At 33.2% G+C, this 14394-nt stretch overlaps 1 protein-coding gene and 1 pseudogene across 2 annotated transcripts; both read left to right on the forward strand.

Moving 5' to 3' along the window:
- Positions 1–1277: 1277 nt before the first annotated feature.
- LOC143538122 (mitochondrial Rho GTPase 1-like) lies at positions 1278–8896 on the forward strand. The gene is made up of 14 exons (XM_077031744.1): positions 1278–1468; positions 2958–3090; positions 3581–3730; positions 3864–4040; positions 4866–5117; positions 5299–5367; positions 6505–6560; positions 6692–6773; positions 6848–7059; positions 7410–7479; positions 7844–7956; positions 8031–8181; positions 8447–8633; positions 8752–8896. The coding sequence occupies exons 1-14, from the start codon at positions 1278–1280 to the stop codon at positions 8823–8825; spliced, it is 1917 nt and encodes a 638-aa protein (XP_076887859.1). The 3' UTR covers positions 8826–8896.
- Positions 8897–10963: 2067 nt separating this feature from the next.
- LOC143538144 (DNA excision repair protein ERCC-1-like) lies at positions 10964–14323 on the forward strand (annotated as a pseudogene). The gene is made up of 9 exons (XR_013136202.1): positions 10964–11160; positions 11243–11277; positions 12544–12647; positions 12757–12856; positions 13131–13207; positions 13518–13617; positions 13734–13805; positions 13894–13962; positions 14041–14323. The product of XR_013136202.1 is annotated as a DNA excision repair protein ERCC-1-like (transcript).
- Positions 14324–14394: the final 71 nt, after the last annotated feature.

Raw genomic sequence — 14394 nt, forward strand, 5'->3', positions numbered from 1 at the left:
AATAGAAACTTGTAGTAACAGATCATGCCACCTCAACTAGAAACAAAACCCTAACTCGCTTCAAAAAATTATTATTACTATTACTATTATTATTTTTAATGCGTGTGCGTATCATCATATCTTGTGACTAATTAATTAACTCACCATACTCACTAGACGAGCGATCGTTGTCGGCCAATTATTCAAACCAAAAATTCAATTTTGGTAAACACTAGATTAGGATGGAAGATTAGGGCTTTTGGTCCAAGATTAGAACTTTTGATTTGGACCGTAGAAACAATCAAAATCAATTGGCAGGCGCAGGTCTTTGCGGTAAAAAAAAATGGACCTGTAGCACTTACCAATGAGGCCCGATTGATTAATATTACACAAAAGAAATCAATTATAGATACTAATCAATTAGATCCGCTCTTCATAGACAAAATTAGGATTTGCGATCCCATGTAAGATCGGTCCAGGATCATGGGATCCTTTTCTATCAGATAAAAAAGGCTACAGTATAAAATGTACTTTTAAATAATTGCTTTATAGATCCTATAATCTATCTATATGAAAAAGCAAACACCTCCTTAGAGATATTTGGATCCATCATCCATGAGATGCATAGCTAAGGAAACTAAAGTGTAAAACTTGTGTTTTTACTTTTATCGATATACAACCATACCAAACAAGTAAAATCCCACTCATATTAATATAAAAGTTGTTTAAATTTACCTGTGAGGTTAGTGATTATAGGGTTGGTCACAAGGCAAGTTACCGCTAACTTGATATTTATATCGAGACGAAAACTTAAGCTCAACTCGGTTTTTTAAAGTGGCGTAGAGTTGAGATTGAAATATTGTAATTTTATTTAGCCATATTGTTAAATAGTGCGGGGCGTGAAAATCTCGCATCGTCTAATGTGACAAAACAACCATCACTTACTCGTCAAGGAAGGCCATATACAATCCTAAAAATAGACGATGTTTAATAATTAAAAATACAGTTAAACTCACAATGTTGTTTAATTTATTATTATTATTTTTATATAAATGCTATTTAAAAACAAAATTGGTTAAAATATTTTGTTTTATTTAACAAAACATATATTATACATATACTTAGAGGACAAGCCAACCAAAAAATCTTGGGCCTAACTTTTGTTTCAAGACAACATTTTTTGAAAAATCCTAATAATAATAATAATAAAAATAATAATAACATGATGAATAAATAAAATAAAACAAAACCCTCATCAAAACCCTTCTCCTCTACTCTAGGGTTGTTTGCGAATTTTAATGGCGAAATCGACGAGCGGTGTTCGAATCGTAGTAGCCGGTGACCGTGGTACGGGCAAGTCGAGCTTGATAATAACGGCTGCAACAGAGTCCTTTCCGACCAAGGTTCCTCCGGTGTTGCCACCTACCAGGCTGCCCGAGGACATCTTCCCTGATCGTGTTCCCGTTACCATCATCGATACCTCTTCTAGGTATTCATTCATTCATTATTATTATTATTATTATTATTTTGCTCTCTTTCTTTCATAACATTATCTCTAATAATACTAATAATAATCACTCTTCATAACTAAAAACCTAGTTCAAAATTAATTATTTTTATTAAAAAGATTTATGATTTTACTTTACTGTATGCTTTAAAAGTTTATTATTGTGTAAAATTACCTTTTTGCCCTCATCATATCCATATGAATGAGAAGGGGAGTTTTTTTTTTAATTTACAACCTTTTGTTCATATGGTTTAATGCATTTACTTTGAAGGGGTAAAATGGTCTTTTAGTCACTAGCCCTGCATACAATTCACCACATTCATTCAATGTTTAATGACATATGTTTTTATTAATTTTATATATCAATCTGTATTTAATGACATAAATTTTATTATTATTTTTTATTAATCTATACTACCATAAAATACGTTCTAAAAAGAGCAATTATGGCATAGGTTGGATTAAATGCAACACCAGTTAGCCCGTCCCGTAGCGGGGTATTCGTGCTGGTGTATTATAATATAGTATAGACCAGGCTTAGGGCCGGCTTAACGAATGTGGAGGCCTAAATCGTAACAAGATTTTGGGCCTTTTCATGACAAATGTTAAGAAAAAAAATTTTGCTTATTAAAAGTTTTGAAATCATAACCTATACTTTAGTAACAACCAAGCCTACTACAACACCAATACATTACCTTGAGTTTATTTTACCCATTATAATATAGCTATATATAATTTTTTTTGGACTTGGGGGCCTTAATTAAGTGTGGGCCTAAAGCCCTAACTTGTTTTCGCTGTCCCACGAGCCACCCCATTTAGGCTAAATTAATGATATATAAGTAATATATAAGTAACTTTTACACTTAGATAATAAGATGATTAGGTCACTAAAGCACTAGAAACTGATAAACAGAAAGCACTCCCTAATTAGATATTGTTTTACAGTAAAATTTTAATTCTGAAGCAATATTTTTGTTTTTGAAGTTAAGAAGAATGTATCTATGTTTTACAGTAAAATTTTGCTTATTAAAAGTTTTGAAATCATAACCTATACTTTAGTAACAACCAAGCCTACTACAACACCAATACATTACCTTGAGTTTATTTTACCCATTATAATATAGCTATATATAATTTTTTTTGGACTTGGGGGCCTTAATTAAGTGTGGGCCTAAAGCCCTAACTTGTTTTCGCTGTCCCACGAGCCACCCCATTTAGGCTAAATTAATGATATATAAGTAATATATAAGTAACTTTTACACTTAGATAATAAGATGATTAGGTCACTAAAGCACTAGAAACTGATAAACAGAAAGCACTCCCTAATTAGATATTGTTTTACAGTAAAATTTTAATTCTGAAGCAATATTTTTGTTTTTGAAGTTAAGAAGAATGTATCTATTTGATGTAGAAATGTGGGAGGTTTGAAACATGAAACTGAATGTATTGCTGATGACTTTAATTATTTCAGTTTGGAGGAAAGAGGCAAACTTGAAGATGAACTAAAGAGAGCTGATGCAGTAGTTCTTACATATGCGTGCGATCAGCCTTCAACACTTGATCGGTTGACTACGTTTTGGCTTCCTGAACTTAGAAGATTAGAGGTATGCCTTTTATTTGCCTTATTAGGAAAGATTTTGTTATTCTATTTCAAAATTATTTTTTAATTTATGGTTCTTTAAACTAGAGCTATATAAAATTATTGCTTGCTTGATTGGTTACAGTTTTAGACATCATTTAACTTTCTTCCGTGGCCTTGGCTAGCAATAATATTCTTGTTTATATTAAGTAATATACCTGTGTATGGAATCCAAAACAAACATATATACACCCATTCACTCTCACACACGCACACACATATGTACATATGTGCATGTATGCATGCTTGTAGCTCTTATTATAAAATATTTTGTGGATTTTTAGTTGCATCGATAGCCATTATTTGTTATTATAAAAAATATTTCATTTTCTTTTGTGACATTTGTTCTGATTGTTTATCCATTACTCTCCTTTCGTTGATCGATAACCAATTATAAACCAAGAATGATGATTATGTTATTATTGAATCATTAAGATGTATACATACATGTACAGGTGAAAGTTCCTGTTATAGTGGCAGGTTGTAAAATGGATTCAAGGGACGAGCAACAGGCAGTTAGTTTGGAGCAGGTGATGTCACCAATAATGCAACAGTTTCGTGAGATTGAAACTTGTATTGAATCTTCAGCATTCAAAAATATTCAGGTAATGTTCTGTTTCTTGAAAGTTGTAAGCTTTTATTTGCAGTATAAAGAAATCTCCACATTCATTATAATATTTTCTAATTTTTTTCGATTACTGAAATTTTGAATTATGATGTTTTTGAAATATACTTCAGATCCCAGAGGTTTTTTACTACGCCCAGAAGGCGGTAATTCATCCAACAGCCCCATTATTTGACCAGGAGACACAAATGTTGAAACCGCGATGTGTGAGGGCTTTAAAGAGGATATTTATTCTCTCTGATCATGATAGAGATGGTACCCTTAGTGACGCGGAGTTGAATGATTTCCAGGTTTATTTTCTCGGTCCTACTTGAATTTAACCACTTGTATTTTCATTGGCGGGTCGGACCGTTTGGGCCACGATCAAAGTGGATATGTTTGGTACGGGTCGGGTTGGGTGAAACAACTTTTGTCCCAAATTTTAATTCTTTTTGGTGAATGATTAGTGTGTCAAGTATGTTTTTACAAAAATTACATTATTTTGGTGCAATCTGTTTTAAGAAAATAAAACAGTACAGAAGGTTTTATAATATATGCTTAAAATTACACTCTGACCCATTGCTTTTAGGGGTGCTCATCGCTTTGGTTATCGGTTTATTTGGCTAACCGAAAGCCGAACCGATTAAGAGAAATGGCTAACCAAACTGATTAACCAAATAAGAATTTGGTTACGATTTCAGTTAAAATCTGAATTAACGGATTTCAGTTTTCGATTTAGTGAGTTTTTTACCGAATACTGAACACCCCTAATTGCCTTGTAAGCTGTTTTGTAATAAATATATATCCTTTTGATTGATCCGAATCGACCCGTGCCGTTTGGATAACACGTCAAAACAGATCCACGTCAAATTTGGTACCTTTCTGTTGGATTGAACCCCAAAACAATTTTCATCTAAATTTTCACTTTTTTTATGTAGTAATATCTTTTTAAGAGTTAAAAAGAATAAGTTAAATACAATTTGGCTGACCTTCTAACCAGTTATCTTTGAAGTTGTTTTTTGAATTTACCCATTTGACCCGTTAGAGATAATTGCATTTGGTGTATATGTTGTTTCTTATACATTGGAGATTTGCAGAATGTGAATTAAAGAGTTTAATTGTATGATTTTGAATAGGTCAAATGCTTTAGTGCACCGTTGCATCCCTCAGAAATAGTGGAAGTAAAAAGAGTTGTGCAAGATAAACTGCCTGAAGGTGTCAACGAGAACGGTCTAACATTATCTGGTTTCCTTTTTCTTCATGCATTATTTATTGAAAAAGGGCGTTTAGAGACGACATGGACCGTTTTAAGGAAATTTGGTTACAATAATGACATTAGCCTTGCTGACGATCAGCTTTTGCCTCCAATTAAAAGGACTCCTGATCAGGTAAATTATTATTTTCGTTTTGTTGTCTGATCAGCTTTTGCCTGCCACTTTATTGTAATCGTTTTATAGTAAATTATATAAAACTTCGATTTGATTGGTATAGAAGATGATGGTAACTGATTTAATGTCAAGTGAATTATTATTAATCTGGGATATTATTTTTTCTTTTGTATATTTGTAGAGTGTGGAGTTGACAAGTGAAGCTGTGGAATTTCTCCGAGGACTTTTTACCTTGTTTGACTTTGATGGTGTATGTTTGACTATCTTTTTTTCTTTCTAGATTTAAGTTCTCAAATATAGATTTAATTGCTTATCCTAGTGGTGTGCATGGGTCGGTTATGGGCTCAAATTGAACAAAAACCGAAAGTTGGTTTTCGGGTTTTCAAAAACCGTTTGATTTCAATTTTTTGGTTTCTATGTTTCTGGTTTTGCCATTTGGGCTTGAAATTTTTGGTTTCCAAAATAATGCATTTGGGTTTAAAATGTAATATTAAATAATGACTGATTGATCAGCACACATTTGAGTCTAAAATATTTGGGCTACACCAGTTATGGATTATTAAGCTACTTAACATTCAGAAATAAAAAATAATTTATAAATCCAATATCAAAAGTCTGTTTTTTCGGTTTTTACGGGTTCGATTTGGTTATAAAAGTCTCTGCAGTTTTCTTGGTTTTCAGTATATGCAAAACCAAAATCGAAACCGAATCAGAAATTCGGTTTTTGTAAGGAACATAAATTCAGACCGTTCTTTCGTATGGGTGCGGTCTGTTTTGGGCCCAAATTGAACCAAAAACCGAAATTAGGTTTTTGGGTTTTTCAAAAACCTTTTGGTTTCGATTTATTTTTTTGGTTTTCACAATGGGTTGAATTCTGTTTTTCGGGTTTTGCCATTTGGGCTTGAATTTTTTGTTTGAAAAAAATGGCCGACTATAATGAATTTAGGCCTAAATTTTTTTTGTTAATTAATGATTAATTGATTAGGACACATTTGGGCCAAAAGTGATTGGGGTGCACCAGTTATAAGTTTCTTGTAAATTGAAACATTCAAAAATAAAATTTCAAATCTATAAATAATAACAAAGTCTATTTTTCCGGGTTTGGTTAGGTAAATGCAAAAGACTGAAAACCGAACCGGAAATTTGGTTTTTGAAAAAACACAAAACCAACCGTTGGTTTTGGGTTAGGTTTGGTTATTTCGGTTCAGTTATTCGGTTATTTCAGTTTGAATGTTTGATGCACACCCCAAGCTTATTTTGTTTTACGGTAATTTTGTGGAGCTTTTAAAGTTGAAGATCCGAATTTGCATTTTTAAATTTTCGAACCTTTGTTCAAATTTTTAAACTTTTCATTAATTGAAACTTTCTCCGCTCGTCTTTTGGCCAGGATGATGCTCTCAATGCACTTGAGCTTGATGACCTTTTCTCTACTGCACCAGAAAAGTACTGTAACTTTTTCCATCATTATTGTAGTTATTATTTCTTGCTCCTCGTTTTACATATATTTTGAATTTCTTGCCGCAGTTTATGTAACCTATGCATTTAAATTTAAAATTTGCTATTTTGCATTACAGTCCTTGGAATGAAGCTCCATATGCAAATGCTGCAGAAAAAAACGCATTAGGAGGATTAACACTCAATGGATTTTTGTCGGAGGTATGCATATATGAATACAGTTATAAATATTAATATATTTATACGTATTTTTAATTTTTTCTCGTGGGATGCAGTGGGCTTTAATGACAGTTTTAGATCCAATTCTTGCTGTTGAGAACCTGATATACGTTGGATATGCTGGTGATCCTGCTTCTGCTGTAAGAGTTACTCGGCAAAGACGTGTCGACCGAAAGAAGCGAACCTCTGACCGAAATGTCGTCCAGTGCTTTGTTTTTGGACCAAAAGAGGCCGGAAAATCCTCATTTTTGCATTCTTTTGTTAGAAGGTCTTTCATCTAAACTAGATAAGTTTTTTAGAGATGACAAAATGGGCGGGTCGGGTTGGTCAATATGGGTAGTTTTTACATGTCAATATGGTAGGTGCAGTTGACCCAAGACACTTTTTTTTAACATTTTTTGATTAGAGTTAGTTATACTAATATCTTTAATAACTATGTAATTTATTATTTCGTGATTTATAACTAATTTAATCAATTACATATTCACACACACACACACACACGTATATATTTCTGAAATAAAATCTTTTTCACTCATTGAATATTATATTACAAAAGTTATTTTCTGCCTACTAGTTGTTTACATGATATTCTCTTTTTAATTGTTTGAACTGCAGGCCATTTTCTGAAGTATACACGCCAACAACAGAGGATCGATATACAGTTAATATTGTTGATCAGCCTGATGTAAGTACATTTATTGTAAGCATCATGTTATACAACTCAAGATCCTTGATGGTTACGTGATTGCTTTGCTTTCAATATGAGTAGAGCTGGTAATTTTGACCCGTTTACTTATGAATGAGTTGCTTGCAGGTTCTGTTGTAAAATCTCAAATCATTTTAAGCAGAAGCTTAGTTTGCTATTTTGAAAATATTATTATTTTAGTCATATTTAAACTAATTATTTACAAAAATTTCAATATTTTGTAAAAAGAGTTTTCTGGCTAACCCAATCTTGCAGCTTTCAGTCCGTTTACAAAAACGACCCATTTTGACTTTTGACCCATTGCCAGTTTTGCCACCTGTTTGTTTTTTTGTTCCACTTATAGGGAACAAAAAAAACTTTGATTTTAAGAGAGATACCTGAAGACGCGGTTAAGAACTTGCTGAGTCATCAAGATGCATTGGCAGCATGTGACGTAGCGGTTCTTATTCATGACAGGTAACTGGATTTGTTTGATCATCTGGTTTTTGTTCTGTTAGAAATATCAAAACATTTTTATGGTCAATTTGTAGTTGGTTCGAGCCTTCATGGACACGAGCAAGAAAGTTACTTGTTGAAGTTGCAAGGCACGGGGAAACCATGGGTTATGAGGTTCCTTTCGTCATTGTTGCAGCTAAAGACGACCTCGAATCTAATACAACCGCAATACAAGATTCAACAAGGGTATACAACTATGCATCATTATTAGTTATAAACATGAATAATTAATATTATTATATAAAGTAGCAACTTGGTGCAACTTTCAACCTGTTTGGCCCGTTAACCTTTAAGGGGGTGGCAGTCTAAGGGTGTAAAAGGGCCTACGACTCTATGAGAGCTCAAGCTCAGCTCGCCTCGTTTCTTAAGCTCGAGCTCATTATGATTGCACAGTCTCATCTGCATTTCAAATTAACAAATTAAATAATATATGAAATGTTTGTTTTCTTAGGTGAGCCAAGATATGGGATTGGAGGCTCCTATACCGATAAGCACAAGGCTGGGAGAGTTCAATCACGTGTTTAGGAAAATTGTGAAAGCTGCTTCGCACCCGCATTTGAGTATTCCCGAAACTGAAGCTGCAAAAACTCGAAAACATTATCAAAGGCTTGTTAATCGTTCCCTAATGGCCGTTTCAGGTATTATCTAAAAATCATTTTTATCAAAAAGAAAATAGTGACCACGATGCCCTTAAAACGATGATACAATTATAACGACCTAGTTTGTCATTTTTATGTGTGTTTTTCACGACTGCAGTGGGAGCTGCGGTTGCAGTTGTTGGGTTAGCTGCCTACCGAGTTTATGCTGCAAGGAAGAATGCTTCATCTTAAAACATCAGTCGCGCTAGAAACCACAAACTGAATTTGGATCCTGGTGGTGTTTTTTTTGTTCATGTACAGAAACATGTCGCTAGCTTTGAGACGGTCCTAAATGAATGTTTTGCTTCTAAATGATTGTTGAAACTGTCTATAACTCCACATCATTAAAGTTCAAACATACTTGACTACAAGGTTTGTGTGAATATTCATTTTCATGAGAAAAAAATCAAAGTTAGCGTATTAGTATATTATTGCATTACCCAAAGACATAGGGCAATGAAAATAAAATGTTTTTAAGATCATAGCTAGCATGTATACATGCATTTTTGGGTAATCGGTCCAAGTATCATCTAACGTACCGCAAAATTATTTAAAACGAATTCCATACCCGAACATCCATTCCATTATTGTCCAAAATTTTTGGCTTCCACGTTTGCCCGTTGGAACTCCCTGTTTGCATTAAAACCTCAAAACCCAGGTATCATAATGTATGCCGTACAAAGTTTAACCCAAGAATCACATCCTAACTATATTCAGACTTTAGCAATCGAGTTTAGTTATTGTTTTAACCTTCAATGAAGTAATTTTTTTCTTCTATTTAAAAAAAAAATACTACTAAGTTTTAATGTTGTTACATTGTTACGAAGTTCTCTGTTATTGTATAAACTGAGTGACCATTATTTTATATAACGATTATGAGGTTTGGCGACGCAACTACGTGATTGGTCCATGTGGACTTACATGGTTGGTCGGCTTTTTTATTTGCTTTTAATTTGTTTTTCGTTTTTAAATTCGCGTCGGTTCGCTGCCGTAAAATACGGGTTTTTTTTACCGTTGATACCGTCAAATGATTCCGGCCAAATTCGCGTCAGCTCGCAGTCACAACTTAAGATTTTTGTCCCCGCTAGTTTTCTTTGTCCATCGATTCTAAACAAATTCGCATAAGGTCACGGCCACAACGTGCATATATTTTTGGTTCTTGCCACGGTCTTTTTAAGTAAATATGTTAATTTGTTCTATTTTGAGTGTTGAAGAATTAACTTATTGCTTTAATTTTGGTGTCGTAAATTGATACCAACCGAACCCATGACGATTCACCACCACAACACATGGTTTTCTGTGTACGATTTAGTGCCGACAACGTCGATTCCGACTAAATTGGCGTTAGTTCACAAACACAACGCTCGAGTTTTTATCACTTTTTTTGTCCCTCAATTCCAGAAAAACGAATTCGTATTAGTTTGCAACTGCGACATGCGTGTTTTTGTTGTCTGCCACATTTTTTTTTAATATTTTAAATATGTTAAATTGTTGTATTTGGGTGTGGACGAATTTATGGTTTGCTTTATAACCCAGCACCGATCGAATTCACCTTAACTAGACGCACTGCACGATTTGATAAGTTGCACGAATACGACTGTTAATAACGTCAACCCGGTGCATTGCGCCGAGAATCTTCCTAGTTATATACAACTAGTTTTTTTTACTTGGCGTGTTGCGCCGGACAAGTCAGATAACGGGCCAAGTAGGTCGAATATGTTTATGTTATGTTGCAGTTGCGCATTACTGTGGGTTCGGTTGAGAAACATATAAAATATAAAAACGACATTTGTTCGGTCGGTAAAACCCGAGTGTTGTCGGTATCGGACGCTGCAATAATGGGTTGGTAAAACTCGGGCGTTGGTAAAGCCTAAGTGTCCCCGAGCGTTGCGACGGTGTGTCAATGTGAATTCGGTCGATTTCGATTACGTTGGTTACAATACCAGAAGTAAACAAAAAGACCAGTAAACCCGGGGGTTGGTAAAAACCTAAAGTTGTCCATCCTTATCGTTTTATCGGTGAGTTAAAACGATTAGCCGATTAATTATCAAATTAAAAAAAAAACATAAAAACAAAATAATGGACCATTTTGTTGCCGCCACTTTGCCCAACATCGGCGTAGCGGCACCATAGTTATGAATCATATATGTATAATTATCAAACTTGATTATTATTCGGTAACTTTTTTTTACAGTTACATTCTTACATTTTGATATCTCAAATTAAAGTTGAAAAAAAAAAATAATTTAAAAGAAAACAAATTCCACATCTATGATTCTTTTCCATCTAGACCACTTAAAGTTTAGTGTTAGCGTATAAAAGTGGAGGAAATGGCAAACAAGGATGATAATCAAAATCCAAACAACAACAATTCATCTTCATTTGTGATCAAAATACGAACAAGTGATTCAATCAAAAGCTCCAGTAGTTCAGTCTCTCTTCAATTCTTCTTCTCAATCCTTCAATTCCATCAAGAACACTGAGTTTTACGCTCCGCCGCCACCTCCTACGTCATCCTCTCAATCCCATTTCAATTTAATTCATTTGTTTTCGGTTTTCTTAAATTAAATTAGGGTTTTTCTTTTCTTTTCTTTTAGGCAAAATTCAACAAAACCGGAATGCAATACTTGTTAGTAATAGACAGGTGGTCAGATACTTTTATCACACACACACATATATATATATATTATATGCAGTATACTGTAAATATTATTTAGGTGTATGCAGTATACACCCCAGTATACTGTATATGTCTACTGCATATATGCAGTATATTGAAGTATACACACTACATAATACATATAATCAGGTCTGTAAATGTCCGCCCAACTGTTCATGAACCATTCGTCCGTTTAATAATTGAATGGACCTGAACTAATAATTTCATCTGCTAAGTTTTAACAAATGAATACGAATATACGCCGTGTTCGTTCAATTGTGTTTGTGAATGTTTGGTAATGTGTTCGTTTAGATTCATTCGTTAATGTTCATTTGTGTTTGTTTACATTTATGTGTTAGTTTATTAGGCTTTTACTATTGCTATTTTTATTTATTTATTTATTTGTTTGTTTATTATTTTTTACTATAAACTATTTTGATATAATTATGCTTATGATTACTATGCTAAGCTTCTTTTTAGTATTATGTGATGTATCATTCGGGATTTTTGGGTGATTTTGTGGTCATTTTATGGTTATCATTCCCAAATTAATAGTACTATGTTCATTTGTGTCCGTTTGTCCGTTAAAAGCTTAATAAACGAACACGAACAAGGTCTCGTCTGGTTCCTTTCGGTTCGTCTACAGCCCTACATATAATGCATATTAGAAGTTAATCTTAAAATGGGTCATCAAGAAAGTTAACGGGCGTTTTTGAAGGACTATGAAAGTTAAAGGGGTATTTAGAACGAGTTTAGTTAAGAGTTTGAAAGTTTAATAGTTATCTATTAGTTTTTGAATGTTTTGCAAGCTTATCTAGTTGTTTGAATTGCTGATATTAGGAGTTTGAGTCCTAGTATGTTTAGGAGTTATTTTAATATAAATAGATGGTTAGGGGTATGCAATTAGTGTTTAAAAAATTATAGTAAATAGAAAGAGCCGATCTTAGTTGAGATCAAATTCCGTTTTCGTGTTCTTTGGATTCATTTTCAACACTGCATATAAGTAGTGTATATGCTCCAATAACAGCATATATGGAGTATAGAGTTCTTTAGTTTTCTCAATCATGGGAGTTTCTCCTTCAATTTAATGTGTTTAATAAACTGTTGATGAAGAAAAGTAGTAATATATTTGTGTGGTCAAGACTCAAGATTTAGTAGATTACTGATCTCATTTAGCAGTTTAAATGAAAAAGTTGTTTTGTTTTATAGGTTCATTTTTCCTGTCTTAATTTTTGTCAATGTTACATGCAGAAGGGGAATCCTCTGCTCAAACATATAAGAAATGTGAAATGGGCTTTTTCAGATATTGTTTGTGACTACATGTTGGGGGAAAACTCATGTGCGCTTTATCTAAGGTTTGTATGTAATTAGCTGGATGTACTTTTGTTTACGTTATTTATTGGAAAGAGTTAAATTTTATCTTTTCTTTAATCTTATTTAATCATTAAGATGTTTCAAATGCAGCCTTAGGTCTCATTTGCTTCACCCGGATTACTTATATTACCGAATAAGGGAATTGGGAAAAAACTTCAAGCTTCGTGTTGTGTTGTGCCATGTTGATGTTGTAAGACCTAGATATCTGCAGTTGAATATTGGATTTGTTATTTTGATATAAATTATAGCATAGTTTATTTCGGACAACATTGCAACTTGGTTTGGCAAAGTTAGATGAATTGGCCACTATACTTTCACATATTTACAACCATTATTATGATTTATAACATTTTCATTCAAATTGGATAACAGTGATTCAATTTATATTATTTTGAGTGTATACCTATTTGATGGTATAGTGGCTTTTATTTATTTTTACACTTAACTTCTGTTTTATGTTTTAGGAAGATGTTGTGAAACCATTGTTAGAAGTTACAAGAACAGCTCTACTTCATGACTGCACACTCTTGTGTGGTTGGAGGTATGATGTAAATGTATAAATCTAAATATTATACTGCAGTATTACAATAATATTATTTTAGTTGATCTTATGACTGCATACTCTTTTGTGGTTGGAGGTATAATGTAAATGTATAAATCTAAATCTTATACAGCAGTATTACAATAATATTATTTTAGTTAATCTTATTAGTAAGTTTTATTAAATAAAAATGCACTTTTGAGTGACTTAACCCATTTGAGAAAATTCCCACCTCTAACTAAAATCATTAGAATCTTATTTTATTTAAAATTTAGAGAACTAACCAAACTCTTTATATCAATTGTTTCAGTTTGGAAGAATGTGGTCGGTATTTGGAGACAATAAAAGTTTATGAAAACAAGTCTGCAGACCTCATTCAAGGCCAAATGGATACAGACTACTTATCACGGGTATGACTTTTTGGTTTTTTTTTTTTTTTGTTTTTTTTCACTTTCATTCTACATTTTAACGGGGTTTTACCTGATTTTTATACATTTGTTACTGCCCTAATATCATGCATTTGCAGCTTTCACATGCGCTAACATCCGTTCGACATGTCAATAAGACGGATGTGGTTACTCTTGGTTCTACATTTGGGGTACTTCATATTATTATTTTTAACTAAAAACAACTAACTTTGAAAAAAAAAATACTTGTTTTGTTGACATTTTAACCATTGTTCTCAGTCGCTGTCTCATATTATGGATGCCTCAATGGAAGACCTAGCTCGTTGTCCCGGCATTGGAGAGCGCAAAGTATATATTTTTTTTATATTTTTATTATGCTTAATTTATTTTCAGTAATACTCGGTTGTAATAATTATTGTTGACCAGGTTAAGCGTTTGTATGACACATTTCACGAGCCATTTAAATGCACAGTTCCTAAACATCCTTCAACAGTTGAAACATCCGCACAACAATTCACTCCAAGTGAAGCTAAAGAAGACGAGAAGGAAATAGAGCGTTCAAGCAAGCGCGATAAAAAGGAACCAAATCTAACCGTTAAATCAGCTCTTTCAGCAGCTTTTGCGAAATACAAGGAGAAAGTTGGTACCGAAAATAAGCAACAAGAACATGAAAACCCAAAACAATAATGTAGTTAGCAAGTTTAACTTAGCTAATATTTTTATTCGCCCATACTGTACTGTACTGTCACTGGTCACTACTGCAGAAGCAAATATGCCATA

Source organism: Bidens hawaiensis, unplaced genomic scaffold (assembly GCF_021521415.1).
Source record: "Bidens hawaiensis isolate Kalapana, Puna unplaced genomic scaffold, B.hawaiensis_p1.1 tig00011475_1, whole genome shotgun sequence".
Taxonomy (NCBI): domain Eukaryota; kingdom Viridiplantae; phylum Streptophyta; class Magnoliopsida; order Asterales; family Asteraceae; genus Bidens; species Bidens hawaiensis.

What these genes read in the sequence shown, in the direction of transcription:
- LOC143538122 (XM_077031744.1), top strand. Translation starts at nt 1,278, where the DNA reads ATGGCGAAATCGACGAGCGGTGTTCGAATCGTAGTAGCCGGTGACCGT. An exon ending in ATCATCGATACCTCTTCTAG is followed by an intron (nt 1,469 to 2,957) that starts GTATTCATTCAT and finishes TAATTATTTCAG; the next exon opens with TTTGGAGGAAAGAGGCAAAC. An exon ending in TTCTCTACTGCACCAGAAAA is followed by an intron (nt 6,561 to 6,691) that starts GTACTGTAACTT and finishes TTTGCATTACAG; the next exon opens with TCCTTGGAATGAAGCTCCAT.